This window comes from Colletotrichum chrysophilum, assembly GCF_026319265.1.
Source record: "Colletotrichum chrysophilum strain AFK26 chromosome Unknown scaffold_24, whole genome shotgun sequence".
NCBI lineage: Eukaryota > Fungi > Ascomycota > Sordariomycetes > Glomerellales > Glomerellaceae > Colletotrichum > Colletotrichum chrysophilum.
In genome coordinates this window covers 213,898-239,584 of record NW_026517311.1, presented here as the reverse complement: position 1 = coordinate 239,584, position 25,687 = coordinate 213,898, and the positions used below count along the sequence as shown (strand labels likewise).

General features: G+C 53.6%; 6 protein-coding genes across 6 annotated transcripts; 2 read left to right on the top strand and 4 right to left on the bottom strand.

The window, feature by feature from the left end:
* Positions 1-2,214: 2,214 nt before the first annotated feature.
* On the top strand, positions 2,215-3,465 carry COL26b_004115 (uncharacterized protein; the record flags this gene model as incomplete). Its single annotated transcript, XM_053176996.1, has 1 exon — positions 2,215-3,465. The coding sequence occupies one exon, from the start codon at positions 2,215-2,217 to the stop codon at positions 3,463-3,465; it is 1,251 nt and encodes a 416-aa protein (XP_053039065.1).
* Positions 3,466-3,713: 248 nt separating this feature from the next.
* Positions 3,714-4,640, bottom strand: COL26b_004114 (uncharacterized protein; the record flags this gene model as incomplete). Its single annotated transcript, XM_053176995.1, has 2 exons — positions 3,714-4,251; positions 4,351-4,640. 2 exons carry the CDS (start codon positions 4,638-4,640, stop codon positions 3,714-3,716), a joined length of 828 nt encoding a protein of 275 aa, XP_053039064.1.
* Positions 4,641-4,753: 113 nt separating this feature from the next.
* Positions 4,754-6,036, bottom strand: COL26b_004113 (uncharacterized protein; the record flags this gene model as incomplete). The annotated part of the gene is made up of 3 exons (XM_053176994.1): positions 4,754-5,113; positions 5,188-5,417; positions 5,658-6,036. 3 exons carry the CDS (start codon positions 6,034-6,036, stop codon positions 4,754-4,756), a joined length of 969 nt encoding a protein of 322 aa, XP_053039063.1.
* Positions 6,037-17,642: 11,606 nt separating this feature from the next.
* COL26b_004112 (uncharacterized protein) lies at positions 17,643-17,847 on the bottom strand (the record flags this gene model as incomplete). Its single annotated transcript, XM_053176993.1, has 1 exon — positions 17,643-17,847. A coding segment is annotated over one exon (205 nt), but the record flags the coding sequence as incomplete, so codon positions are not given.
* A 1,907-nt stretch (positions 17,848-19,754) lies between these two features.
* COL26b_004111 (uncharacterized protein) lies at positions 19,755-20,569 on the bottom strand (the record flags this gene model as incomplete). The annotated part of the gene is made up of 5 exons (XM_053176992.1): positions 19,755-19,875; positions 19,940-20,237; positions 20,315-20,335; positions 20,386-20,429; positions 20,484-20,569. 5 exons carry the CDS (start codon positions 20,567-20,569, stop codon positions 19,755-19,757), a joined length of 570 nt encoding a protein of 189 aa, XP_053039061.1.
* A 2,490-nt stretch (positions 20,570-23,059) lies between these two features.
* On the top strand, positions 23,060-24,392 carry COL26b_004110 (uncharacterized protein; the record flags this gene model as incomplete). Its single annotated transcript, XM_053176991.1, has 3 exons — positions 23,060-23,079; positions 23,136-23,650; positions 24,307-24,392. The coding sequence occupies 3 exons, from the start codon at positions 23,060-23,062 to the stop codon at positions 24,390-24,392; spliced, it is 621 nt and encodes a 206-aa protein (XP_053039060.1).
* Between the last annotated feature and the right edge of the window lie 1,295 nt (positions 24,393-25,687).

Below are 25,687 nucleotides of genomic sequence, written 5' to 3'. Positions count from 1 at the left end.
AGGGACTTCGGGTATTCGCACGATTGACTAGTTACCCTGCAAAGCAGGCAGGGCAAAACGCCGCCGCACTGGTTTTGGGGCGTATGGTCAGTCCCGGCTTTGTTCGAGCTGATCTCTCAGAAAAGGGGCCAGGAAAGGGGCCAGGAAAGGGGCAAACTGACCTTGGTCCTTCGTTGTCGGCATCCTAGTTGGTGTCCAGGTCAGATGTTTCCTCAATTGCGGCGGAAGACAAGGATGAGACTTACTTTTGCATGCGACCGGCGTCTGCGACTGTTTCTTCTTCGGAACTGGAGGTGCTGCGGGCAGACGGGCTGGGGGGCGCGGTGCTAGCGGCCTCAGAGAGCGTTGCATTTCGCCGGAGCAAGCGTTGAGTTGAACCGGGGCGACGGCAAACACACAGAAACAAGCGACGTTGATTCAAAGGTGAAGGAAGTAAACAATGCGTGAAACCTGTTGAGTAAGGTTTTAATACTAAATGGAATGTAGTAGTCAAATTTGGCCAACACGCCGCGGTAAGATACCTATCAAAAGAGGCAAAACCAGTAGGCCAAGTAAACAGCGAGATGTCCTGGAGAGGAAAAAGTTGGAAGTGATTGGGGGCTCTTATGTTACACCCCTTCTCGACATCACTTGCCCGTGCCCGCCCTCCAAGTATTCCTACCCTCACAGTTACAGCTACCCTCCTAGTAACACCAAGTAAGGTACCTAGGTGCGATAACAACCTTCCTCCTAAAGTAGAAACTAAGTCAACCAGTACCCGTCTAGAACCAGCAGGCTTAACTAGGAGGGCAAGCACGACTAGGCCCGGGCAGGTAGGTAGTAGGTACTAGGAATGTAGATTGCAAGTGTGAACCTGCCTCGCCGCACGCAAGCCACAGGAAATGTAGTCGGCATAACACAGGAAAAATAGGCCGCCTCCTAAGAGCCCCCAAATTTCATTAGCAGTAGGCATCTATGAACCAAGCAAGCCGTTATGCTTCCGCAATAGATCTTGTAGCTTGCTTCTTCATTTATTTGAAGTAGGGTTAGCATTACAAGGCGTAGCATCAAATCATGTCGCGGTGGTTCGGAAGCCTCGTGACAGGCGTGGCGAGGCATGAAGTCAGGGCTGGTATTGAAGTCCGGAGGGTGCTCCCGCGTATGAGAAGCAGCCGGAGCAGAGGACGTTAGATCTAGATCCTAATCCCAGGCTGAGTGCCTCGGCCAGCAGTGCAACAACTCACAGTGATTCATCTACACACATACTAATACCCAAGCGCTCAGAACATGGGCATGTTGCTCGTCATCAAGCCGTTACCAAGGCTCGGATGAAAAGCAAGCTTTTGCGCTTCATCATACAATCATGTTCGTTGCCAGCGCGCGATGAGACGAGAAGTGCGCCTGCCCAGTCCCACAGAGGCAGGTGTGTAGGGAATGAGCAGAGGCGAGCATGAGGGATATGTGCTGACGGCGTGTAAGTAATTGCTCACTTCACCCAGTTGAAAGAAGGCCGCTCTCTTCCGCGAGCTGTTTGCTGACTGGTCAGTTATCGGAGTTGGCCCCGGGCCTTCACCCCCTCTGATTGGTTAACCCCGTTGTTTGCCTTGTGACAGGGACCATCAGCTCGCTTCTGACGTCGACCCATGTCGTGGTCAACAAAATCCGAGGGGGCGATTTAATCTCAGCTTGCGTCGGTGTTGCTGTCAAGGAAGTACGTCTATCCAGGCTCCACGGGCATGGGAAGGTGCATCATGGAGAAAGGGCCTAGTCCTCCCACACGCGTCTGAAGCTCCGAGGGCTGCACCAAGTCCCGTTACTTGGGCAATACCAGACTCACTCGATTCTCAGTACCCTAAATCTAGATCACCACATGGAGGCTTTCCTCCGGCTGCCTTCCTACACAGTACGAAATCACCTTCATTGTGGAACCCAAGCCCACTGCCGTGCGGTCACTGCTTCGTAATTGCTGCATCAACCGCCAAATATGGACGTGAGAACCACCGTACCCATACCTTAACGGTATCCTGGTCGTGTTTGGCTCAAATAGAGTAGGTTTGACAAAGCCGGCCGGAAATTTTGCGTTGCCTCTGACACTTACCACAGAACATGATACCTAGTCTCTTCCCAGTTCAACCAATGCTAGAGAGGAAGACTGCATGCGCCTCCTACTAATCTGCTGAACGACAATCGAGCCATTGTGTATACAGTCTCTGGTTTTTGCAGATTGCAGATACCATGACGAAAATCGTCATTCAAAACGTTCGTGTCTTCGACAGCGAGGCTATCTTGGAGCCCAGTAACGTCGTCATCACCCGGTCCGCCGGAGACATACAGGACTACATGGACGACGGCTCTGCGACCGAGACCTCTGACATCGTCGTCGACGGGCGAGGCTGCACACTGATTCCCGGCCTCATAGACGTCTGCGCTAACATCAAGGGCGCCAACGCCGCCCTCGGCACCTTCGCATCGCACGGCGTCACAACCGTCATCGACCTGAGCAGCAACACCCAGCAATGCCAGGCCTTGCGTATATACGCCGCCGGCCGGACGAGACTGCCGACCGTCTTCACCAGCGGAACCGAGGCGGTGCTGGCACGGGATCCTCAACCACACGTCTACGACAACCAGAACGAGGTGGTCATACGCACGACCGAGGAAGCCGTGGCCTTTGCCGCCGCGAGGGCGAGCGGTCCGGACCGTGCCGACTTCGTCAGAGTCGTCGTCGACCTTCATTCCCCCAACGACGCCCTCCTCAAGACCATCGTCGATGCCGCGCACGCCCACGGCAAGCTGACCGTCGCCCGCGCCACCGGCAAAGCGTCCTACGAGCGTGCCATGCGCGCCGGCTTCGATGTCTTCGCCCATGCACCGCTCGACGCGCCCCTCGATTCCGCTCTGGCGCGGGGGATGGCCGCTCAGGGGAAGGTCTTCGTGCCGGCGTTGAGAATGATGCAAAGACGCGCGCCAGGCGGGGCTGACGTAGAGGCACGGCGGCCGTCCGCGCCGCCTGGCTTCCCCATCCCGGGTCTCTCTGGCCGCCGGGGAGACGACGACGCCGAGGAGAACAATACCGCTGTTGCCGACGCCGGGTCTCTGCAGCACAGCAACCCGGGCGCCACGCCAGGCGGTAACTACGAGAACGCGGCCGCGAGCGTGCGCACGCTCTACGAGGCCGGGGTGACCATCTGCGCCGGGACGACGGCGAACCTGGTGCCCGGCGCGCAGATACCCTTCGGAGAGAGCCTGCACGAGGAGCTGGAGCTGCTAGTGGACGCGGGCATGGCGCGGCTGGACGCTCTGCGCTCGGCGACGTGCGTCGCTGCCGCGGCGTTCCGGCTCCAAGATCGCGGCATCGTCAGGGGCGGCCTGAGGGCTGATCTGCTGCTCATTGATGGCAACCCATTGGAGGACATCTTGGCGACGCGCAAGATCAAGAGGGCTTGGATCCAGGGCGAGGATATCGAACTTGCGAGGACGCATTGATGGTCAAGGAGGGAAGCGGCTGGGCTGTGGGAGGAAGAGATTTGTCCCCTGGAGATTGAAGAGTATCGTGGCCTGCGGTTCTGCGACTTTGTCTGTATTTATTCGTTGCGCGTAAAAAAAAGTGTTTTTACCTCCCTTTCTCCTTGTAAATATCCAAGGCGAGTCCGCAGTTTCGATATGCCTTGCCTCGTGTATCGAGCGTTCAGTTATTTACAGCCGCAGAAACATATGCGCCCTCTGCGTCGTGCTCAGCAAGGCTGCACCTGTTGAACATCGCCAATGGTGCTGTCGAAGCTGACAGCACATCCATTTTCGTCCGTGTCACCGATCAATTCGCCCCTGGAACCATCAAAAACACGAGCCCCGTTCACCACAAATGTCGGCATGGCGTCCACTTCCGGCGACTTCGAGCCCTTGCCATACGGAGGCATACGGATGCCCCTGATTCTGGCCGTGCCCTCAATATCCCGGAGCAGTTCCGCAGCACGGCCGGAGAGACCGCTCTGGATGCCCATCTCATGGAGCACACAGCACGCCTTCGCGATCGTGTCGTGAACGGCGGGCTCCTCCATCTGCGGCAGAAGAGTATGGACGGCAAAAGAGCAGTGCTCCGCGGCCCAGTACTCGTATTTCAGGGTATAGAGGCCGCGGTAAATCCATAAGTTCGAGATCATGGAGCTCGCGTGGAGAGTTTGTAGGGAGGCCGCGTTGCGGCCGTCAAAGTCTGGACCAGACTGACTTGTGAACATGGCGAGAAGTTTCAACGCCACGAAATCGTACGTGGTTCTATTCTATGTCAACTCGTCACGCCTTTGGAATCGTTGCAAGACTGGGGGAATAGTTGGTTTCTATTGGGGGCTGACTGACTGCAACAATAAGGTGGACGGGAGTACGCTGTCATTAGTCATGAGGCCACCCGGCAGAGACAGCTTCCACAAAAGCAGTTTGTTGTAAAGCGCCGTACAGCGTCCGCTGTCGAGAATAGGACGCTGAGTGTCGTTAGTAACAAAGCCGGAGACGAACTGGTCAATGATCTCGCAGAGGGAGCATTCGGCGGTAAACACCTGCAGCTGGAACGCCTTCCAAGTCTGGTTGGCTAGGTGGATGTCGCCGGTGGAAGATGCTGAGCCTAGCGAGCCGGCCGATAGCCCGTCTTGGGCTTCGAAAGTCTTCATTATGAGTGGTTTTGAGACGAGCATATGCGGTGAGCAGACAAGTGATGCTTTGCTATTCCCAAGAGACTCGGTTAGTAATTTGGGAGGCGCCTTGCCGATAAGAAGGGGTTGGCTCAGTAGACGTACGCGAAGAAGCAGTAGAAGCCCCAGGCGACGTAAGAAACCGCCTGCCACATTTTCAAGTCGTTCGTCGGCTGGGTCTCTGGTAGGTGGAATAGGTTGGACCCATCGGTGCCTAGGCCAAGGGTTGACCAGGTCTGCAGCATCAACCCAGCCAGTCTCGCAGCCCGGGTGCGAGAGACACGCGTCCCCTCATTGCTACAGTATACCCAAAGGACCGCCGCTCCTTGCAGAGTAGTTAGGGAGCTTACGCCTTGTTCAGCGTCAAGGAGGTCGAATGCACAGTCCGCGAACTTCTGGGCTTTGTTCTTGGCATCCGTGTGCAGACTACTGTGCTTCCTCGTTGAGTGTAGCTAGGGGAAACGTCAGTCTCTATGATGCAGGCGCGAAGGGGGAATAGAAAAGGGGGACGGTGATTGCTACGAACAGATGAGACGGCTAGGATGGCGTTGACAAGGAGCGGAGAGCAGAATTGATGCTTCTGCTGTGCGTTGGCATTGCTCAGCTCAGCGGAGAAGAGATCCCGGGCAACGAGCCGTGAAAGTGTGCCGTCCCAGGCCCAGAATAGTTCGAGAAGCTGCGTCAAGATTCTGTCGTCCTTCAAGACCGTCGTCCAGCGAGAGACGGGCAAGGTGATGCTGGTGTCAGTACTTTCCGCTGAGAGTGATCTCAAAGACCTCTCCGTGCTACCAGCAAAGGGAAACCAAGTTTAGTATGACACAAACGATACAAGCCGATTTGAAATTGTATCAACGGGAACTCACCTCCCTGTAAGATTCTGCGCTGTATCTGCCAGCATGTTGTCTTCTGGCTGCATTGTCACGACGGGAGGGTCTCCTTTCTCAGATATCAGTCGTGTTCCAAACGTTGAAGGAAGACGCGGTCCATATGACTTACCCACCTCATCGTCACCATCACCCCTTGGAAGCAGCAGACTTGCATCAGCTATGGACTGGACGGTATTATCGAGATGTTTCGAATGCTTCAGTTGCTGCAAGATGTCATGAGAGGTGCCGTCTTGACTGGCGCTCAGCAACTCTAGCACCCTGCGGCTGCTCTCATGCGCCCTGGAGACGTCCGTGAACTTCTGTTTCTGGGCCTCGCTCCGGGAGAGACCCTCGGGCACGGGGTAAACGCATGGCGTCTTCGTCGTGGAGCACATATAGCAGCTCGGCCGGACGCCATCGCACTTGATGGGGTAGTTTAGCCTGACTTGTACGGTGACGAGACTGCAGAGGTTGAAGAAGTCCTGACCTTGACTTTTCTTCTGCGGCATCCTGAAGGGATGGTGTTAGATCAGACGGTCCGAATTGGGAGAGACAGAGTCAGTAGAGACCATATACCATTGCATGCGGCCGAGACCTGGGGTCTTTTTCTCTTCAGCCTAGTAGTTGCAGGTGGCTGTGGTAGTCGTCGTGGATCAACATCCGGGGCGAGCGGCAGCAGCGGCCGGAGCCTAACGGGACTCGACATCAAGTCGGCTTTGTGGAGCGTCAAGGTTCTGCAGGGTATGACAAGGGTGGCAGGCCTTGTGTTTGAAAAGACTGGAAATGTTTAGAACGGTTGGGCTTGCTCTCCTTCATATAAGCATAATGCAGAACCGCTCTGAAGTCAGCAGCCATAGGATCGATCGGTGACCCAATGCTCCTGACTGCCCGTGTCACCTGTGCTCAGTCGTGCAGAAGTCCGAAGGCGTCTACACTATTCCGCACCAAAGCCTCCGCCAGCGTCGGGTTCAACAGGCGAGCCTCAGCTAGATGCTACCAAGCGACGCGGAGCGAGCCTCCGGTGGAGGAGATGGTAAAAATAAAAGCGCAAAGCGCAGTCGCAGCTGGGGGCATCGTTCGTGAATGACGATAAGTCGATGTCGGGATTAAGTCACCAGATGAGTAAGCACGCATGGCCTTGATCCCCCCTGTTGTGTGGGCCGTCTCCATTGGTCCTCGGCCCCTGTTCCGTCCAGTGTTTAAGTGGGAACGCCTCTGCTGCCGTCTGGGCTCCTCCTGAGACGAGCGCTACCGATATTATGGATGCGACGACACAGTTGACAGGTCATTGATCTTGGACAACCTTCCCAGCAAGGCAGCAAAGCTTCTTCTATATATTTCCAGAAAGCTGAATGCCGACTCCAGGTGCACAATCTGATCACTTTTGACGTCGCTGCACAGGAGGAAGGCTGCCTGTTTGAGCCCTCTCGACTGTGGTATACCCGTCGTGTATCTCGTACAGTAGGGCAGCAGGGCAGCAGGGCAGCAGGGCGGCGTCTCTTGCGACGATGCACTGTGCACCTGGCGCACTCGGCTGCGACTCCAACACCAATCTGCCCCACTGTCAGCCGCTGTCGATGGGGGGTTCCACAGTCAATCAGACAGTGGAGGCCACTCGGTGCTGGCCCTGGACACTGGAGAACACTAAGGAGCCCTGGTCTGTGGTCTGCCATGGGCCGTCCTCGCCCCCCTGCCTGCGCCTGCCCCTACCTTTCTTTCCCCAGCAGGCAGCCCCAATACCTTGCACCTGCCTGCCTCCTCCCTTGCCTGTACGAATGGCAAGCGCTGAAGGGAATGATTGTCCGTGATCAAGCAGGAGCCCCTCCGCACTGTGGAGCTGCTGTCAGGACCCTTCCTTCCTTCCTTCCTCGAGAAGTTGGCAGTGGACGTGGACGTGGATGGTGAAGATGAAGGGAAGGTGGGGTGGACAGCCTACGGATAAGATAGGTGGTACCTTCCAGGTTATGTTGGCACGGTTGGAAAGCACTGCTTGTTCGTGCCTTCTTCCACTTGTTCGCCTCGCGCCTTCCTTTACCATTTGCAAGGTAATAAGATACCGCAGGCAGGTAGGTACTTGAGGGCATGTACTTTCCTCCCCGTCGTCTCCATGGTCCATCTCGTCTCGTCTCGTCTCGCCGCGTCTCGCCGGTGCTGTGCCTTGCTTCCTTCCCCCCGGAGACAACTCCGTTCTGTACCTGACTCTCCGAAGCCACGGCAGCCTCTCACGACAACTTCGTTTCTACCCCCATCCCCTGCTGCAAAGCAAAGGCCCCGTGTCGAATAATTGCGCTTATTCGTACCAACGATGCATGCCTCATTACGAGACAATGTCACAGGAGTCGTCGACTGGTTCCAACGGTAGACTTGCCGCTGGGTCGACCGCCACCCGGTGCTCTGATTGGACTTGGGCTTGATGCTCCCTTCACCTTAATTCCGCTGCACTGTCGTTGGCGTTGATCCTATCCATTCAGCACATCCAATCCTGCCTGTCGTGTCACCCATCAGCACCCTAAACAGAGACAGCAGCAAGCATCATGCAGCCTTTTGCAGCAACCACAAAAGCCACAACCAGCAGCCGTCCCGTCAATCTCGTGTCAATCTCGTCGGACCCGGACTCCATCCCGACGATAAGTTTCCTCCTCTTTTCCCTCCCCAACGGCCATTGACCGAGCTGCATTTCCACCAAGACTCTGCCCAGAAGTATCCCGGCAATTATCGGACCGTACGAGCCCTGTTGACTCTGTCAGGTATCGCATGCCAAGCCGAGGAACTCTTGCTTTATTCGTACACGCACTCTGGGCCCCCATGCTCTGGATCAACCCGCCTTCAATTCCCGCTCCGGTCTCCTCTGCGCCTGGATCTGCATCTGGAGCCTCATCTGACACTGCTTTTCGCAATTCGGACCCTGGAAACCACTGAACGCGCTTAGGACTGGTGACGAACAAGGTTGGCACAGAGACTCAATCTCTCCTTGAGCATCTCGGACCTGTGCTTACCGCTGAGGGAGCACAAACCACGTACAAGACCCGCCGTCGCTTTGCTGCTGCCAGAGGCTCGCTGACGCCCATGACGTCCCATGATCCAACGGCCCTCTCCAATTACTTCGACCTACAGTCTTGCAATACGACAGACGAGGCGCTCGAGTCATCCAGCCGCGCCCATCTCGTGCCGTCGGCCGTCGTTGGTCTCTCGCTCCCGTAAATCGCCGATCGAGTAGATCTTTGTCTCTTTGGACCTTGTCAATGTCTCACGCCTCGGCCGGCAATGGACCCGTCACGGTTTCTCTGGCCGTCTCCAACTCGGCTATTTATCGCAATCCTGGGGCTGCATGACCAAAAAGCAAGCTGCCCGTGTGTACCCGTCAAGACACTGGCAAACTGTCTGGCTGCCCACGAGACCTTATTCAACAGACCATGTCTTATCACATACTCCGTACCGAGTCTGGAGTAAGGTACTTACACTACAGTACGGAGAACGCTCCACTGTCCACCGAGGCAGAGAGTCCCTTGGCCACCTCCCACTTCGGCAACAGCCGTGCCTCATCTCTTCCTTCACCCGCTTTCCGAGCCACCGAGAAAGACGTCTTGCTCGACTGCGAGGCATGTTACAGATAGAGTCCCACAAGCTAGAGGACGGAAATAAGCCGTGGAAAAATCACCTCTGCCGCTGGTCAGTCGGTCCTCTTCTCAACCTCGAGTCGCCATGTCGTTTTCCCCCCCATGATTAAGGTTCGATTTTCGCGGGGCATGGCCCTTTACAACTGAACAATTTCTGCCCCCAAAGCATATTTGCATAGTCGCAACTTAATCACCGAGTCCCCCCGACAGACTACTGCAAGCTCCGGAGCTACCTGACTTTGGACGCCATCAGAGCAACCTCACCGTCTGACAAGTGAGAACAGCCAATCCGCAACCATGGAACGGATGGCGCTGCATTCTCCTATGCTCTGCCTGATTGGATGCTAGGCAGACCATTGGTCACTTCTCATGCGCTCTCGGCAAAGCGCTCACGTTGAGCGGCATGTGCGCCGAGCCGTTTGCTTCAACTGGGGAGGGGTTACAGGGCCGTCGTCTTAATCATATTGCCCTTCAGATCCCGGTCATGTTCGGAGCAGGCGCTGGCGCTTGTTCTCGTCGCTGCTCATGAGAGTGTGCGCCCCCACGCTCAGAACGCAAAAAGCATCGGTTCCAAACCTTCGTTTACGTTGCCAATTGACCCGACGAAGAGGACATGTCTCCCTCGAGCGCATGCGACTACCGAATGTCCCGTCTCTCCCATTTTCCCGAGCCGAGGGGCATCGCAACAAAGCACATTCAGTTAGTCTGAAGCTCCTGTTACCCACATGCGCTCGGCCATCCTTCCACACTGCACATGGCGTTGCCCGCTGATCGTCCACTACGCGTTACCCTGCTTACGAATGCTGCAAGCTAGTCGGGGCCTCCTCATCAAGGGTCTCAACCCATGGACCGCATGGCATGGCCTGTCGTAGTCCACGATGGCTTCAATTGACAGGCCTTTCCCCATGCTCATCCGGGTCTTGACGGAGGGAAAAGCCACTGAGACGTACGCGTTGTATTGCGGGTGCTAGATGCGTCCAATGCAACGGGACGGGCACCAGAAAGAAAAATACGATCATGACATTCCGACCCGATTTCCAGGTACGATTTGCGTCGCACTCGTTCTCACGAATCGTCAGGGTAGGAGGAGAGGCCCAAGAGCCTAAGCAGAAGGATTGTCTCTAACCTAGGAGAAGCTACCCGTAGCTCGACTTGCCGGCGGCTTAGCTGCACCGCACACATCTCATCATGATGGCCTGTCACGTATCCCTGTGTAGTCTGCACACCTCGCCGCTCATCCAACAAGGCCATAGCAGAACTCTCCAGAGTCACCAACCGCAAATTGGGGTCTCTTTGCTCCTGGAATTGATTATCGATATTGTTGTTCCGTCAAGACATTACTCGTAAGCCTCCAGGCGCAATCGACGCGCGCCTCCAGCTTCAGAACCATGACCGAAGCTCTATGTGAGCGCCACAGGCTGAGGCTGCCATCGCCCACCCTCCGTTGGCAGGAGTTGCATGCATGTCTCAGCCACTCGTCCCAACCCCGGACGACGAGGTACCTCGCCATGCACTGTCTGTCCCCCGCCCGTGGAAATCTGACAGCGGCCTGTCGGTTTGCCTAAGACGGAAATCCAGACGTCGGGGCCCCTTGTCTACACTGAGGCTCATTCAAACTGTCTATGCCGGATAGTGGTGCACATCTCACGATGGTGACCATTAGTCTTTGGGCTGGATTGACGAGGTCAGTCCTCCCAGGGCAAGTTTGCCAGCACCCCCCGGCCCATGGTCACATATCACACACATGCGAATACGACCGTATAATTGGATGATGAAGAGAAAATTAGACAATGATGCTCATGAGCCCGACAGGAAAGGCGTTTTTCCCTCGCCGGAGAAAGCACCATAATTGTCGGCCACCCTGAGAGGCGATGCTCTTGACACCGATTTACTGGGTTGAAACGGGAAACGCTACGGCGCACCGTCTCGTCAACGTGCGACTGGAGAAGCAACAAAGGATACCGATGAATGCGAATTGTGACGCCCGAGCGCGAGGCTTGGGCCGTTGTCGGATCTGGCTACTTCCCGTCTCTTTTTTGACTTTGCGAGACGGTGCGTGCCGTCGACGGCTAGTCTCCACCAACATTGGATCATCATCAGTGCGCAATCGACTCCAATCTACAACTTCCCGTCCGTCCACAACAAATCCGATGGATGGATCATGGCTGTTTGTTTGGTGCTGGTTCGAGGTCAATCTCGATGCTGCGTCTTTTCCCCTCTCCTGGTGGCCCCCTAGACCATGGAATTTCAAGGCTCAACTGCAGGGCACGCGAATGTGCAGGCGGTGCGGCGACGGCGGCGAGGGCCTACTACTGTGCGGTGCTTTGCAGCGCTGCAGCCAGCGTTGCTTTCTGTCGGTCATAGTGAATCTGAGAGCCATAGTTGGGCTCCTGCAATCAACCTTCGTTGGCCAATTCCACGCAGAGACGGAAAATAGAGCTGGAGGAACCCCCATTGTAACCTCAGTCGGGCTCACAGCGGAACCGGCACTCTTCTCACCTTTGGCGTCTTCACTTGGCTCAACCCTAGATCCATGGTCCAATAACGCAATCCCTGACCACGCCTGTCAGGGTGAAGAAGAGGCTAAGCCAAACAGCTGTTAGCAGGGGGAAAGAGACACTCAGGAGGTACTTTGGGGTACTTTGAATCGCACCCCAACACTTCGGCGCAACCCTCTACTCATTGGTGCGCATTCGACTCGTCTGCGATTCACCTTCCTTGCCCTTGGCGGCTTTGGTTGCTGGACTTAGAATGTGGGGTCTCGTTCCCATTTCTTGTCCGGCAGGCATCTTGATCGTGGTTCGTCGCTCGTCTTCTGAGCGTCCCCATCCTCAACCGAAAGGGGTCCTCTTGGAGGGCCTGAGACCCTCCATACCGCTGCAGAGCCCGCTGCAGACTCGGGGATTTTCGCAGGGAATGAAGAGGTGGATGATTCATCAAATATTGCCAACTTCGCATCCATCGGCGGCCGTCTTGTTCTCTTGACTGTCTTCACTGCCACTGCAGTTGGGGGCCAAAGCTACGAGCAATAACGAGCTCTTGGTCTCGTCATTCCACTTCACGATCGCTCACTGCACCTGTTAATCTCCACACGAGTCGTGAAGATCTTCAGCAACAGGATTTTCGTGCAGGCTTGATGCCTGTTTGGCTCAAGGGTTCGGTCCTCTGATGTACATCTCGGCCGACCACCGCGTCAGCTTCATTGCCCATCATTATTCTCGTGGGTTCGGTATCTCCTACGTAATAAACCATCGCCTCCGTGTTTAGAGACAATGGGAAAATCCTCGCTCCCTTAATTGGAGAGCTCATGCTTCACAGTTCGGATGCTACATCACACCGCTAAATGGGCGCGTACCATGTTCCTGGACAGGCGTCTTTGTCAAGGCAGACAAATGTCATTCTAGCGGCGACACCGTCCGATCTACCCCCGTTAGAACACGCGAGCTGCCGTTGAGACCGAGATCGAAACAAACCTTGAACCAGCTCCAAACGCACAGAGTAGCAAGCTTCTTTAGGTGGACACCAGCCACCTTTCAGCCAGCGTCGACCCATGGATTGCCTGGTATCGTTTACTCACCTTGCTTGCCACAAGTGTCATGACGACGGATTGGGCGATCGGCTACGTTGACTGAGGCGATGCTAGTTCTGGCAAGGCGTCAAGCAGAGAGATAGTCAGTGCCTCTCCATCGCCTCGGACAGTCTATTTGCAGCACAGACCCGCGCCATCACGAGCTCCGCTGTGGGAGCGGCACGCAAGGCTCACGGGGGCAGGGATTGGGCTGTCAATCAGCTGGGTCACTAGAAGAAGTGATTCATGCCGAGTTGGCCAACCACCGCCGCCAGAGCTTCGTCTGTGAATCTCTCAGGTTCAACAGCCTTGCTGGATCGACGACTAGCGTACGGAGGGGCAGGGCACAGGCATCGAGCGGTGTTCACCTCGTCTTGCCATTTGAAATGTCGGGACCTCACGAAGCAGGAGTGTCCCGGCGGGAAAAGTCGGTGTCTGCTGTCTGAACCCAAGAACCCGAACACGTTGGTTTCGCAGCAAGGAAGAAGCCAATTCCAGATTCCTGGGGGAAAGGACACCCTTGACAGCGCCTAACCACCGCTGCGCCCCGCTATCTTCAACAACCACACTCCACGTAATGTCGATGGCGGAGACAGTCAACAGACAGACACAGCCCGCGGTGACATATTCTCATGGCTCCAGAACAGGCCTTTTCTTTTTGCTTGTCCTCTTCCTCTCAGCTGGTTCGGGTCTTGGAGGGGCCTCAGTTTGCCTCTTCCCAGGTTCTTGTCACGTCTGGGTCAGAGAATGCCACCAGGAGTACCTGTTAGCCGCCAGCCATGTCTAAGTCACCTCTAGCTCGTCAATGGAGGTGGTGCCCGAGGAACTAGCTGCTCATTAGCTCCCAAAGCACCCAAACTTGCTTCGGAAGCTACCTCACCGCGTTGCTCCCAACATCGCATCCAGCCCCGACATGATCTCAAGGACATGTGCACGAAAACTTTACGGATAATGGCCGAGAGTCTGCCCACCAGTCGCTGCTGCTCGACATGATGCTGTCTGGCCCATCCAAATCACGCAGCATCATGCGGCAGATCTCCCGCAGTCTACAGGATCTAATCTCGATCACCGACACTCGGGGGTCCACTGCCATCTGGCTCACTTCTCCGCCCCCAGGAACAGGTATTCACCTGGCTGGTGCCCAACGACTGGCCATATCAACAGTTACAATCAGGGCGGTGGGAGTTCACATGCATGGCTACCTTATTTTACGTACTTGAGTGCGGCGTTTGCAAGCTTGCGTGTGTCACGTCGCCAGGAGACAGCTACTCGAGCTGACCAACTGAAACGGACGATCGACTGGCTTGCAGCGGCCGCCAAACGGCCGCTGACTAGCATGAGCACCTCACCACCAAACGCACCCTCCTCTCCATACAACTGGAATTCCAGATGCCCATCTGTTGACCGCACATGTGGAACCGAACTTAATCAGGCGTCAGCGACGCGTCCCTGGACTGGTCCAGAACGAGGTACAGTTGCAAGCAACCTTCCGTCTGAAATATGTGCATGATGATGGATCTGCCGGGCTCTAAGCATGAAATCGGATGGCGCATCGCTTGCGCCTCGCGAGCCAACTGAGATGCGAGAAGGTCAGCATGGTGTCACAAGCCCGTATGCACCCCTTTCCCTGACCGCTCCTCGTTCCACCGACCCTGCAGCTTGCCATTCAAACACACCGAGACTGTGCGACTGTCTGCTGCTCCTTTCGACGGGGTCCGCAGTAGTCGATGCGGTGATGGCCCGTCAGCTTGTCTTCCTATGAGAACGGCACAGCGAATGACCCAAGAATCTGATTCGACCAGAGACAGCGGGTTCAGAGAGAGACAGCCTTCTCGGGTGACACAAAAGCTGTAGTTCGGAGGTTATCAAGTGCGACTTGTCAGATCTCAAACCTGGTCTCTGCTTACGAGACTCCCTTATCATGGCCGTATCGAGTAATCATCAACTTCCGAGGCCGCCGAGAACCCCCGGCGGGGTGCAGCAACCAACTTCAACGCAAAGTCGGTTTTCTCTATCCAATCTGATGGTGGCGCATTCCTGCCCTGAATCAGCTCAGTCATCCGTCCACTTGACCTGGCAGGTGATCCATCGCCGCGACGCCTTGACGACATTGCCTACCCCTGATTTGTGGGTTACACCATCTAATCGCCAATGTCTCTCTCTTCCTCTTCGTATTGGTGTCCTCATGTGAAGCTATCAAACTCTGTACCAAATGTTGCCTCGCGAATCCAGGCTGCGACCGCGTCCGTCACGCACCTCGTTTCCGTCTGTGAGACTCGACACCATCAGGCCCGTCACCCAAAGCCCGGCAACGAGGCAGCCCTAAGGCAATGAGTTACTGCAGCCCTGAGACGCCGTGCACGACAGATACCACGTCTTGTACGCCGTCGTCCCCGGCCGGCTGTGCGAGGTCATTGCGACATACTTTGTGGGTGGCGTTGGAAGGCTTGCTTTGCAGAGAAGGCTAGTTGGCCGACTTCATCTCCCGGGCGGGCATCATACATCGGACGCCGATTCCGTGATACTCCGGACCGCCGTCATGAGGCATCGACGGACGAACTTTTGCCTTGTTCCTTTTCCCCCCTTCGCTCTTCTTCCTTCCCAGGCTACATACACAGTGGCGTACGACCCCAGACCCTGCCGGGCGGCGCAAACGCATGCCCCCTGCGTCCTTGTTTCTCTGACGCAACTAATCATTTCTTATTCCAGTTTCTTCTCGTCCAGCTTTGACGGTCTCAGCATCATGCGCGGTAAACCAAATTGAACTGCTTCTTTTTTTTTTCGACGTCTTCCGCCCCGCGGGCCTACTTGCCTTTGCGAAAGCACGGCCGGGGTAGGCATTCATGGAGATCCTGGGGGAGGAGATGACGGGGAAGTGGCGTCGGCGTGCACAAGCTTCATGTCGCCAGCCGTCTTGTCGCGACCTCGCGAGGAGCTGACTTGTGTGTGCCTGCCTCACCGGTTTTCCAGGTCGGGGGAGGCTTGCATCTGAAGGCGCCTGTGAGGCGCTGGGAGCTGGTATGCAGTGTCTCGGATTTATGGCTGGGACTTCTTTTGCTGGAAGACTGCAGCGAGACCAGACCAGACCGGCCGACCTGGACCCCACACCCAAGAGGATGAATAGCGTCGTTTCTTGTGAGGTTTGGTCCTGCGGGGTCAATGGTATCACGAGGCGGGGGGCGATGCCGAAGCAGCAGCAGAACAAGTTCACCTCAGCCTTTCTGGCGTGATATCTTTGACACTTGCGACGGGGCTGAGGTCTTTAGTTTCGAGATGTGTTCTAGACTTGATCTGGGAGGTGTTCATCGACGTCCTTGGGAATCCCTGTTTCCATGGCCGCGGGAAATCAAATGCCTTCCATCGTCACTGGGCCTTGGCAGTTCGTCCGTCCGCGCAGCCCGGGACGATGGACGGAAGGGATGGAGAGGATTTCCCAGCCCAGCCTCTGCGGGAAGGAACAGACGGCGTTTAGGCTTTTGGTGGGCTGGATGGGGATGGATGGGGGGATACTGAGAAAGAGAGGCTTAGGCTGCGGTCTGAGCTTCTTTTCCCTTACAGAAACAGGCTGTTTTGCAGCGTCCAGTCTGCCGGGTTGATCCTCTTGTCGAAACGAACGAACGGTGGCGTGAGCTGAACCGAGCTTCTTTCCCTCTGGGCTGGGCGCCGTTTTGCTTTTCCTTCTTTTTACAAATTGTTTGCCGTCCGGGGTGATGGCTGCTTGCTTTTGCAGTCCGTCCAGGCTTTCTTGCTTTTGGGTCCTGTTTCTGGGACTGCAGCAGCTTCTTCCCATGTCTTCAGGGCCGCAGCATCTCGCCAGGGAAGTTTAAGTCCGTGAGATCAGTCATGATGTGCTTCGGCTGTAGCCGCATGCTGCATGCTTCCGCACCACCATCTTGTTTTCCTTTTTGCCTTCCGACACCAGTTGTGTTGGGGGGAAGTTTGGGTTCAGCTGATGTTATCGGCCGGCGTATGCTAGTGATCGAGACGGACAGACGTCATTGCTTTTTTGGAATTGAGGGAAGGAACGAGGGGCAAGGTGGTGCCTGGGAAAGAGCCGGCTTCGGGGAGTAGTCGGGGAGCAGTCGGGGTTTTTGGGTGGAATGGGGGGTGTAGGATGTCAGCAGCGATGGAGGGGACCGGCGGCAGGCTAGGCAAGTGCGCTCGGTTTTGGGCTGTTTGGCGGCGGCCGACGGGATGGAGGGCACGGTTGTGAGAGACGGCTTGGGGGGATTTTGGCGTTGGACACGTGTGGGATGTCTGTGCGATGATGGACGATCTGGATTGTGGCAACTGGGGGTTGTGTTGGACAGGTGGCATGTGAAGAAGAAGAAGCAGTGTTTGATAAGGCTTTGAGGATGTGTACTTGAGGGTTGAATAGATGGAAAGTTCTGTATGATGATATCTAAAGGGCATTGACACAGACACTGTCAATCAGCCGTGAGGTTCTGTCAAGGGGCCTTGAAGTGTTCATTGGAGTCCATGCCAGAATCAAAAGACATCTAATTAGCAGTGTCAGTTAGTTATCCGGACAGTGTCATTCCTCTATAGTTTCAATTAGAATACACGTCATGCTTGGATTAGGACGATAGCAATAGAAAACATAAAAGGGGCAGTTGTAGTAATGATGACGATGAATAACGATTATAGACGACGACGATAGACGACGACGATAGATAGTAATTAATAGTAACGACGGCGTGTGTGGGGGACTGCGTGGCTAGCAAAACTCACATTGCATATCACGATACGAATAACCTTGACATTATCTGTGAACATTGGTGGCTTGTGGAAGCCAAGGTAGGAATGTGAATAATGGTTCTTTGAATCTTTTGTTGGATATTTGGGAGTCCAGGACGTTATTGTGTTTCTACTTGGTCACGCAGTAGCTTGGGAAAAGATTGGTGTCATTAGAAGAATAGTACCGTCTTACCCTCCTTCTTCATAAAGTCGGCAAAACAAAGTGGGCTTTCCATATCAGGGTCCTTTTGCTCCCAGATCATCTCCAATAGTCTCTGAGTGTCTCGAACGCTTTGCGTTGCATACATCAACGACAGCTCCTCTAGCCGTCTGCTGATGAAATTCTTTTGCTCTGTAGATTTGGCAAATGATCCAAAGATGGCCAGTGGCCAGCACATACTGGTCGAGATGGGAGAGTCAGTTGGGACCATCTTCAGAAAACGGATGAAATCGTCCAGAGTCTTCTCCGTCAAGCTCAGGTCAGACCCCCGACTTGCCATACAGCCTGTATCACTGTCCAGGGCAGACTCCAAGTACACCAGCAAGGTCTGTTGATACAGTTGTCCACATAACCTGTAAACCTCGTCATTCGAGCGAGGCTGCCACGACAGTATGATTGAACGAAGCCTCCAGCACTCGATCACGGCTTCACCCAAACCTATCCCTCGCCGAAGTTCGTCTCGTGTTCTTCGAGCTACCACTGACACCGTAGGAACGAGGCCAAAAAGTTCGTGCACACAGCCAGACGTAAAATGACTTTCTGGCTCGGCTCTGGACGTAGGGAAAAGGTGCGCAATGTCTTCCTGCACCCACAGGTCTGATTCCTGTCCCATACTGATGTGGGCAAGAGTCATGATGTAGGCGTATCTTTCTTTGAGGAAGGCTCGAGTATCAGGCCCGAGCTGAGAGTTGGATAGGCTTGATGCCTCATGAAGAAGTACGCGAACGGCTTTCAGATGAGACAATGCTTGAGCTCCTGCGTTGAGTCTGAATGTCTGAAAGAGGGTCAGTTTACGTTTTGTATAAAGCTAATCTCTGGTTTGGTATGGATGAAGGAAATCATAGAGGACGATGGTCACAGAGACCGACGGTCAAATGAGGTTGAAGAATGCTCGAACATACCTCGGTAGCACATAGAATGATGGCGGTCACCAACAGCGGCACAAGAGGCTCTTTGTCTCCCTGAGCCATCAAAGTCAGCCCGAATTTCTGGCCCTGGATCGCCTGGCCGTAATGTACCCATGTCAATTGGTCAACTGGAAGTCCAGCGAGATCTGCTTGGTGAACACCACTCAGTGCCAGCAAGGCATGCAGAATTAGATCGTTCGACATGGCCATGGGGACGAGCTCTGCCAGAAATGGGTTCCTGTTGCCTTGGCAAACGGCCATGGCTTTGTTCGTGCGGTGGGCATAGTGATGAAAAAGATTGCGAGACTCCTGGGATATCATAGGTCCCCTTGCTGAAAGAAGATCAACGGATCTTTGGAGGGTGCCAAAAGTTTCATCAAGAGACCTTTTATGGTTCCCTTCATCCTGCTTGGAGCCGGCGAGGGCGACGAGATTTGGTCCTTCGGTCCGCGAATCTGCTATCGCAAGGTTTGGTCTGGATGACCTGGAGCGCCTGCGTGTGGGATTTGTTCTCCGCAAGAGCTGGGCGTGCTCCTTGTTGTCAGCTTCAGGCCATGTGCATAGGATAGCATTGCGCAAGCAATTGGAGCAGTGAGGCTTCTCTTCGTTGCACTTCTTACGACGTAACCTACAGCCGATACAGCCGGTTACTGATCGCCTGCCCTTGGAACTCGGCGTCGATTGTTGTACCATTGCAGATTTGGTCGGTTGATCGTGGTCACCACCGTCAGATGGTGTTATCGTTGAGTTTCTGGGGAATATGTGGGGTGCATATCACAGAGGTTATCGCCAGCTTCCCGGTAATCTTCGGGCGATAACGAATGAGCATCTTCGGGGTTGGCGTTGACCGGACCCACAGAGATAAGAGGCTTCTTGGAGATTGGTACCGAGCCAAACCCCGGTATCTCCAGCTTTCTTACAAAATGGATGGTAAGGTTTGATACACAGGTAGTTTAATTTGCTACTACTCTGGACTTGGTTTCTCATGACAAACGAAACCCTTGATCTTGATACAATACTCTGACCAGAAAAAAAAACGTCTGGCATTTTGTTACACAGAGACCAAGTGACATGATCACCCCTCCATTTTGAATTTCGTAATTCAGTGTGCCGTGTCCGAATTCCACCCATATTCATGAACCGCAGGATTACTAACCCCCTTGCACTTGGAAGCCTACTAGAACGGGAACTTGCTCGGCAGTTGTCCGTCTTCACACATTCCGCTTTTAACTTGCTTCTTATGGAGATCATCTAGGTATGGTAGAAGGACATCGGCATAAAGGTGGCGACCCTTGTGGCTGCATGATGAGCATCACAGGTCAGCTGTCAGTTAGCAAGTGATATGGAAAAAGGTGTACTTACAGGGCCAGTTCATCATCCCAGCTACGGACGAAAGACGCCAAACGCCCCGGAACACCTGGCTCCTGGACGAATTTGACAAGAGGCTCAATGTACGTGTGAACCATCCACACAACTGCACCAGACCGTGGGAGCCGCCGCAAAGTTTGACGCTCTTGGCGGAACCACAGCTGAGAAATGTCCTTGACTGGACTCGGCGGTTTCCACTTGCCGTAGCTGGAAGTGCTGATTCCGGGACCGCGGAGTTCTGGATCCCAGTCGTCCTCCGGTCCCATAGTTAGAGCAGGCCAGTGATATTCGTCTGTTGAGAGTTAGAGACGGCAAGTAAGCACACTGTCGAAGCCGCAGAAGTAGATGCAGAGTTGGGAGCAGACTCACCATGTATCGAGATAGAAGTGGCTGGTGCAAGTCAGTACCTGTGTAACACAAATCAGAAGGGGTGATCTTACTGTTCCGTTGGATTGGACTCTCAAACTTGAGCTTGGAGAGGAAGCTAAAACGAATCTGTGAGATTTTGCGATGTGTAAGCTGCCGTGAAAGGACTTACTGATCAAGTGGCCGCTGGAGCTGCTCCTTGTAATGCGGAACATGGCCCGAGAAGTGAAGATCTGCTAGCGTTTTGCCAACTTGCATGATGTCAGCAAAGTCTGACTGACTGATTGAGGGTCATGACTTCAAAGAGTCTTACTCTTGTCCTTGATTCTCTGCCCCCCTTTCCGAAAGATTTATTAGCCACAGCCTTGATATGGCATCAAGGTGGTAACTAACCTCCGATCCCAAGCATCATGGCAGCAAGCTGATAATAGCCATCGGTACCCTTGACCAGGATGTTGATGTCAGCTGGTTGGATGAGGCCAGCAACCTGTTGTTGTTAGTCAACTCGCAAGCGCTATGGCATAGGAAAAAGGGCAATGTACTGTCAAAGGGTCATGTTTGCTCAAGTCATAAGCGGCCCCCATAACTGGCATCTCAATTTCGGTAATCAAACCCAGTCCATACCAGCCTTGCGTATTATCTTTAGCGCGCGTAATTCGGTACACTGAGGGATACCGTCGAGAGAGAAACTCAGCCAGATCTTGACAAAGCTCCCATGCTGCATCGCGAGCGACAGGCATGGTTTGAACGATTTTGTCTCCACGATCCGCCAGACGACGGACCTTTGTTTGGAAGTACCGTGGCCATTCATTGTCCAGCTAAGAAAGAGAGGTTAATGAGCATCGTGTTCAACCAATCCACCGGAGGCACTTACAAGAACCAAAGAATCCTTGTCCAATTTTCGAACATCCACTGTACTGGAGTAGGTGATCAATGAGCCTTATATTATATCACATATAGGCATAACTTGATACAACGTACTGTCTCAAGTAGGAGTAACGGAACGCCCGGAACTTCGGTGGCATGGTCGTTGCCATGTCAAATGCGTGGTCGGGGGAAGGTTCTGGATACACCAGAGGCTCTTTGAGACGGTCAGCACTGGACTTGGACTGATTGCCAAACAAATAGAAGGGCAAAGTGAAAGAGTCACTACTTTGATCTGTAGGCATAGCAGCCGGCGTCTGTCCGACGCGTCGCCTCTGCCATCGTAGCAACGCCACGAGGACGCATGCGAAGAATGACAGAGACCAAATAAAAACCATGTCGAAGGTAATCGTGGCTTCAGAGGTAGAAATCAGACTTGAAGCGTACTAAAGAGAATAATAATTATGGTCATCGCCACTCAATACTTATTTGTATCTTCCGAGCTCTCAGTCGCCCAGGGCAATTAATACATGCAAGTAAACTGGCGTGGACCGGCGGATGCTCACTGATATTCGCGCCTAACAGTGAAGGGGCAGGGTTCCAGCTGGGTGGGAATATTGCATCGATCAAATCCCTCTTGTTCGTTTGTCTGTGGGTGACCCGATTTGGTAGGTATGCCGTCTTTGTGACGGGGGATCCTAGCGGACATATCGCGGGGTTGCAAGCACGCACCCCGCAAGTCCCGCATTTCAGCAGACAAAGATAAGCGCGCCTTATTTATTGTTCAGATCCGTGATAGCGAATTGTCATTTTTGGTGACGCATACCAAGTTGGAGATAAGCGCGCCTTAGCCAGAATCCGACCAGTACGGACAATTGGAGTTACAACCTCAAGTTAAGCGCGCCTTAAGGAGTCATGTCAGCATCAAGCTGAAGTGGGCTTTGCAGGCTAGTAGGGCTTAGATTCTGCCGGTTCTGATAGCAGCAAACCATTGAACATCAGTGATATAATAATGTAGGAGTTCGTCGCCTCATCCGTCGCAGTATATCAGATCGATGGTGTCCTGAGAATTGGATGAACTCAAGACTCAGCCGTCTAAGATCACATCACATTCGCAAAACTTCAACCGGATTCGCAACTCTCAACATGATGGATGACGAAAAGAAGGGAGCAAACGCTCCGGACCTTCATGACTCTAGCTCTGTGAGCTTCTTCGTCTAGCTCCTCGTGCAGAATACGAAAGCTGACCGATGGTGATAGTTGCTGAACGACCGAGGCCAGATTTCTGCCATTCAACTTTCCGAATATGGAGTTCATAGAGGGTTGCATTCGCATCACATCCAATTACTGGCAATTTCTGGGGTCATTGGAACAGGTGAGTTGACATAGAAATTCAACCAACTAGGGCATAGGTGTCATGGTCAAAATATGAATCCGCGCAATGACTGACAATCCAAGGTCTTTTCGTTGGCACATCGGGCGTGCTTAGTAGTGCTGGACCCGCTGGCCTTCTCATCGGATACTCCATTTGGTGAGGAAATCGCATAGCATAGGCCCTTTCCCCATGGCCTGACTTCTTATAGGTGCATTTTTCTTCTTTGCATTGCTCACGCCATGGGAGAAATGTCGGCATTTTTACCTGTCCCAGGCTCATTCGTCACACGTAAGGGATATGCTGTTATCCACACTGACCCTACGGGATAACTCAACATCTTAGACATTGGACGGTTCGTTGATGAAAGTGCCGGTGTGGCCATGGGATGGGTGTACGCATACAGGTAATGGTTCCGTTGTGAGGTCAAATGTCAGCATGCTAACTCTACCCGAATTCAGCATGTGAGTAACCTTAGCACACCAAGCAGAACCTGATAACGTGACCTTAACATGATTTCTTTTCTCAGGATGTAAGTTTTGGACTGGGTAAACGCGGGGATCTTTGAGCTGATAATTTTCTCTGCAGGATTTTCACCGCCGCCGATTGCACCGCCTTGGCTGGCCTTTGGTCTTACTGGTTCCCGGATATCAACCCCGGCGTCTGGGTAGCCTGCACATTAGGAGTCGTTTTCGTTCTCAACTGCCTTGCGGTCAAGTACTTTGGTGAGGTAGAGTTCTATGCTTCAATCTTCAAGATCTTCCTGATCTTTGGTTTTCTGCTGTTCACCTTCGTCGTTGTCCTCGGCGGCAATCCTAAACACGACCGCATCGGCTTTAGATACTGGAGAGACCCTGGGGCTTTCAACGAGACATACGCAACGGGAACCACAGGCCGATTCTTATCCATCTGGGGGGTCTTCAACACGGCGGCTTTTGCCATCGGCGGCCCTGACTTCATTGCCAACTGCGCATCGGAGGCCGTCAACCCGCGCCGCAATATCCCCAAAGCTGTCAGGCGTGTTATCTATCGGTTGATCTTCTTCTTTATTCTCTCAGTCTTCGCAGTTGGGCTGCTAGTACCGTACAATGACCCCACCATGCGTCAGTTCTAATGTTTGTCACTCGACGATGTCTCCACAATGCTGACACTAGTCTCAGTCACGGCCATCGCAAGTGGCAATGGAGTTGCCAAGTCGCCTTTCATCATTGCAATGAACAGACTTGAAATATCTTTCCTTCCTGATCTTTGTAATGCAGTTGTGTAAGAACAGTTTGCACCTTTGAGGATAGCATCGCTAACGTCTTATTCTCAGCATCACATCTGCTTGGAGTTGTACAAACTGTCTCCTTTTCCAGGCTTCACGAACCGTATTTGGTCTCGCCAAACATGGAAGAGCACCCAAACTCTTTGCCAAAACAACAAAGACAGGAGTTCCCATTCCGGCATTGGTCCTGTCTACCACCGTTGCTTCTCTTGCCTTCATGACTTGCAATACAGCTTCTGCTGTCGTTCTAAATTGGTTTATCAATCTGGGATCCACAGCTATCATGATTGCTTACATTCTCATGATGGTGAGCTTCGATGCACTGGATTGATGCTTACTACAAATTGCTAATTCGTGCAGGTGGCAAACCTTCAGTTTCATAAAGGCCTGGTGGCGCAGGGAATCGATGCCGCAAGTCTTCCTTTTAGAAGCAAGTTAACACGTGAGTACAATGTCCTGGACCTTTGAAATATGACACTGATAGTTTTCAAGCCTACTCCAACTACTTCGCCATCTTCTGGGTCGGCATTATCCTGCTTACGAATGGCCATGGCAAGTCGAGACCGGACAACCTCTAGGAGCGTATTTCTGACATGTCACTAGGAGTTTTCATCAAGGGCCATTGGAGTTTCTCTGGTTTCTTTACGGCATACTTTACGCTTGTGTTTTTTCGTATGCTTTCCACTCAGACTGATCATGGACTCATGTTTCAGTCTTCGATGTTTCAGTAGGAACGGAGACTGACGCTCTTAGTGATCATATTCGTTGGTTGGAAAATAGTAAAGCACACGTCAATCGTCAAGCCCGAGGACATGGACTTCAGGACTGGACTAGCTGAAGTTGAAGCGCATGAGGCTGCTTTGGTTATCAAGCCCCCGGCGACGCGTTATGGGAGGTAAGCTTGTTCAAATCACAGGTATCCCGACCGCAGCTAATAGGCTAGATTTATGGATTGGTTATGGTGAGAGCCGAGGAGGGATAGGGATGTGCTGCACTCCATTAGGCCTGTACACCTGAGCACATAGCGCACTTGAATGCAACTTTGAACGTCGGTGTATGTACTCGTGCTATGTATCATTTTGTGCTGACTGCAACCTCGGAGAGTGGCGTTTGCATCGAGATGAAGATCGTCGTTTTTCACCCAAGGTAGTGACAAGCAATGATCGTCGAATTGAATCGCCGACCATTCCGGCCAAGGTTATGGGAGAAAGGGGATTAGCACCGTCTTGGACTGCCCAGAGAAGTTCCGGTGAGTCTTATCCCCTAGCAAGTTGGGATGCAAAAGCAGGGATACTAGGTGGCCCTGCTGCAGCGCAACGGGAATCGGAGATCCTTTCGCAAGCATCGAGTTTGGACCGCGTGCACTGTCTTCACAGCGTTTTGTCGGGGGTTTTAGAACGGGGGCTAGTCCGATCTTAATGGTCAACTATCATCCTCTAGGGCATCGAATGCGTTGTCTTGCCGCCTGAAGAAGTGTGCCTTGGGCCCTCTGAGAGTAGTCTGCTTCTGTCAGATTTACAATTTTGACGCAAGTCAATGACTCTCACCCAGCTGCAACCTCTTAGCTGCATCCACTGCGGCCGTGGGGCAGACGTCTCAATGGCACCTTCGGCAGGGCTATTTATGCGCCTGGCTGAGCAAACTGCAGACAGTGTGTTGGTTGGCAGTGACAATTGGCACATAGGCCCTACAGTGGCACGAAATCCCAGCCGCTTTCTCGGCTCTCATTCGCTCTGAAGCAGCGGTGATGTGTCTCTTGCAGGCATAACGTCCGTCGGTGAACATGCCTATTCATTGGCCAGAGTTCGGGTGAGGGGTCGGCCCACCCTGCATTTAAATACATCCCGCGTTCCAGGACACCGTTTTGGGTCGC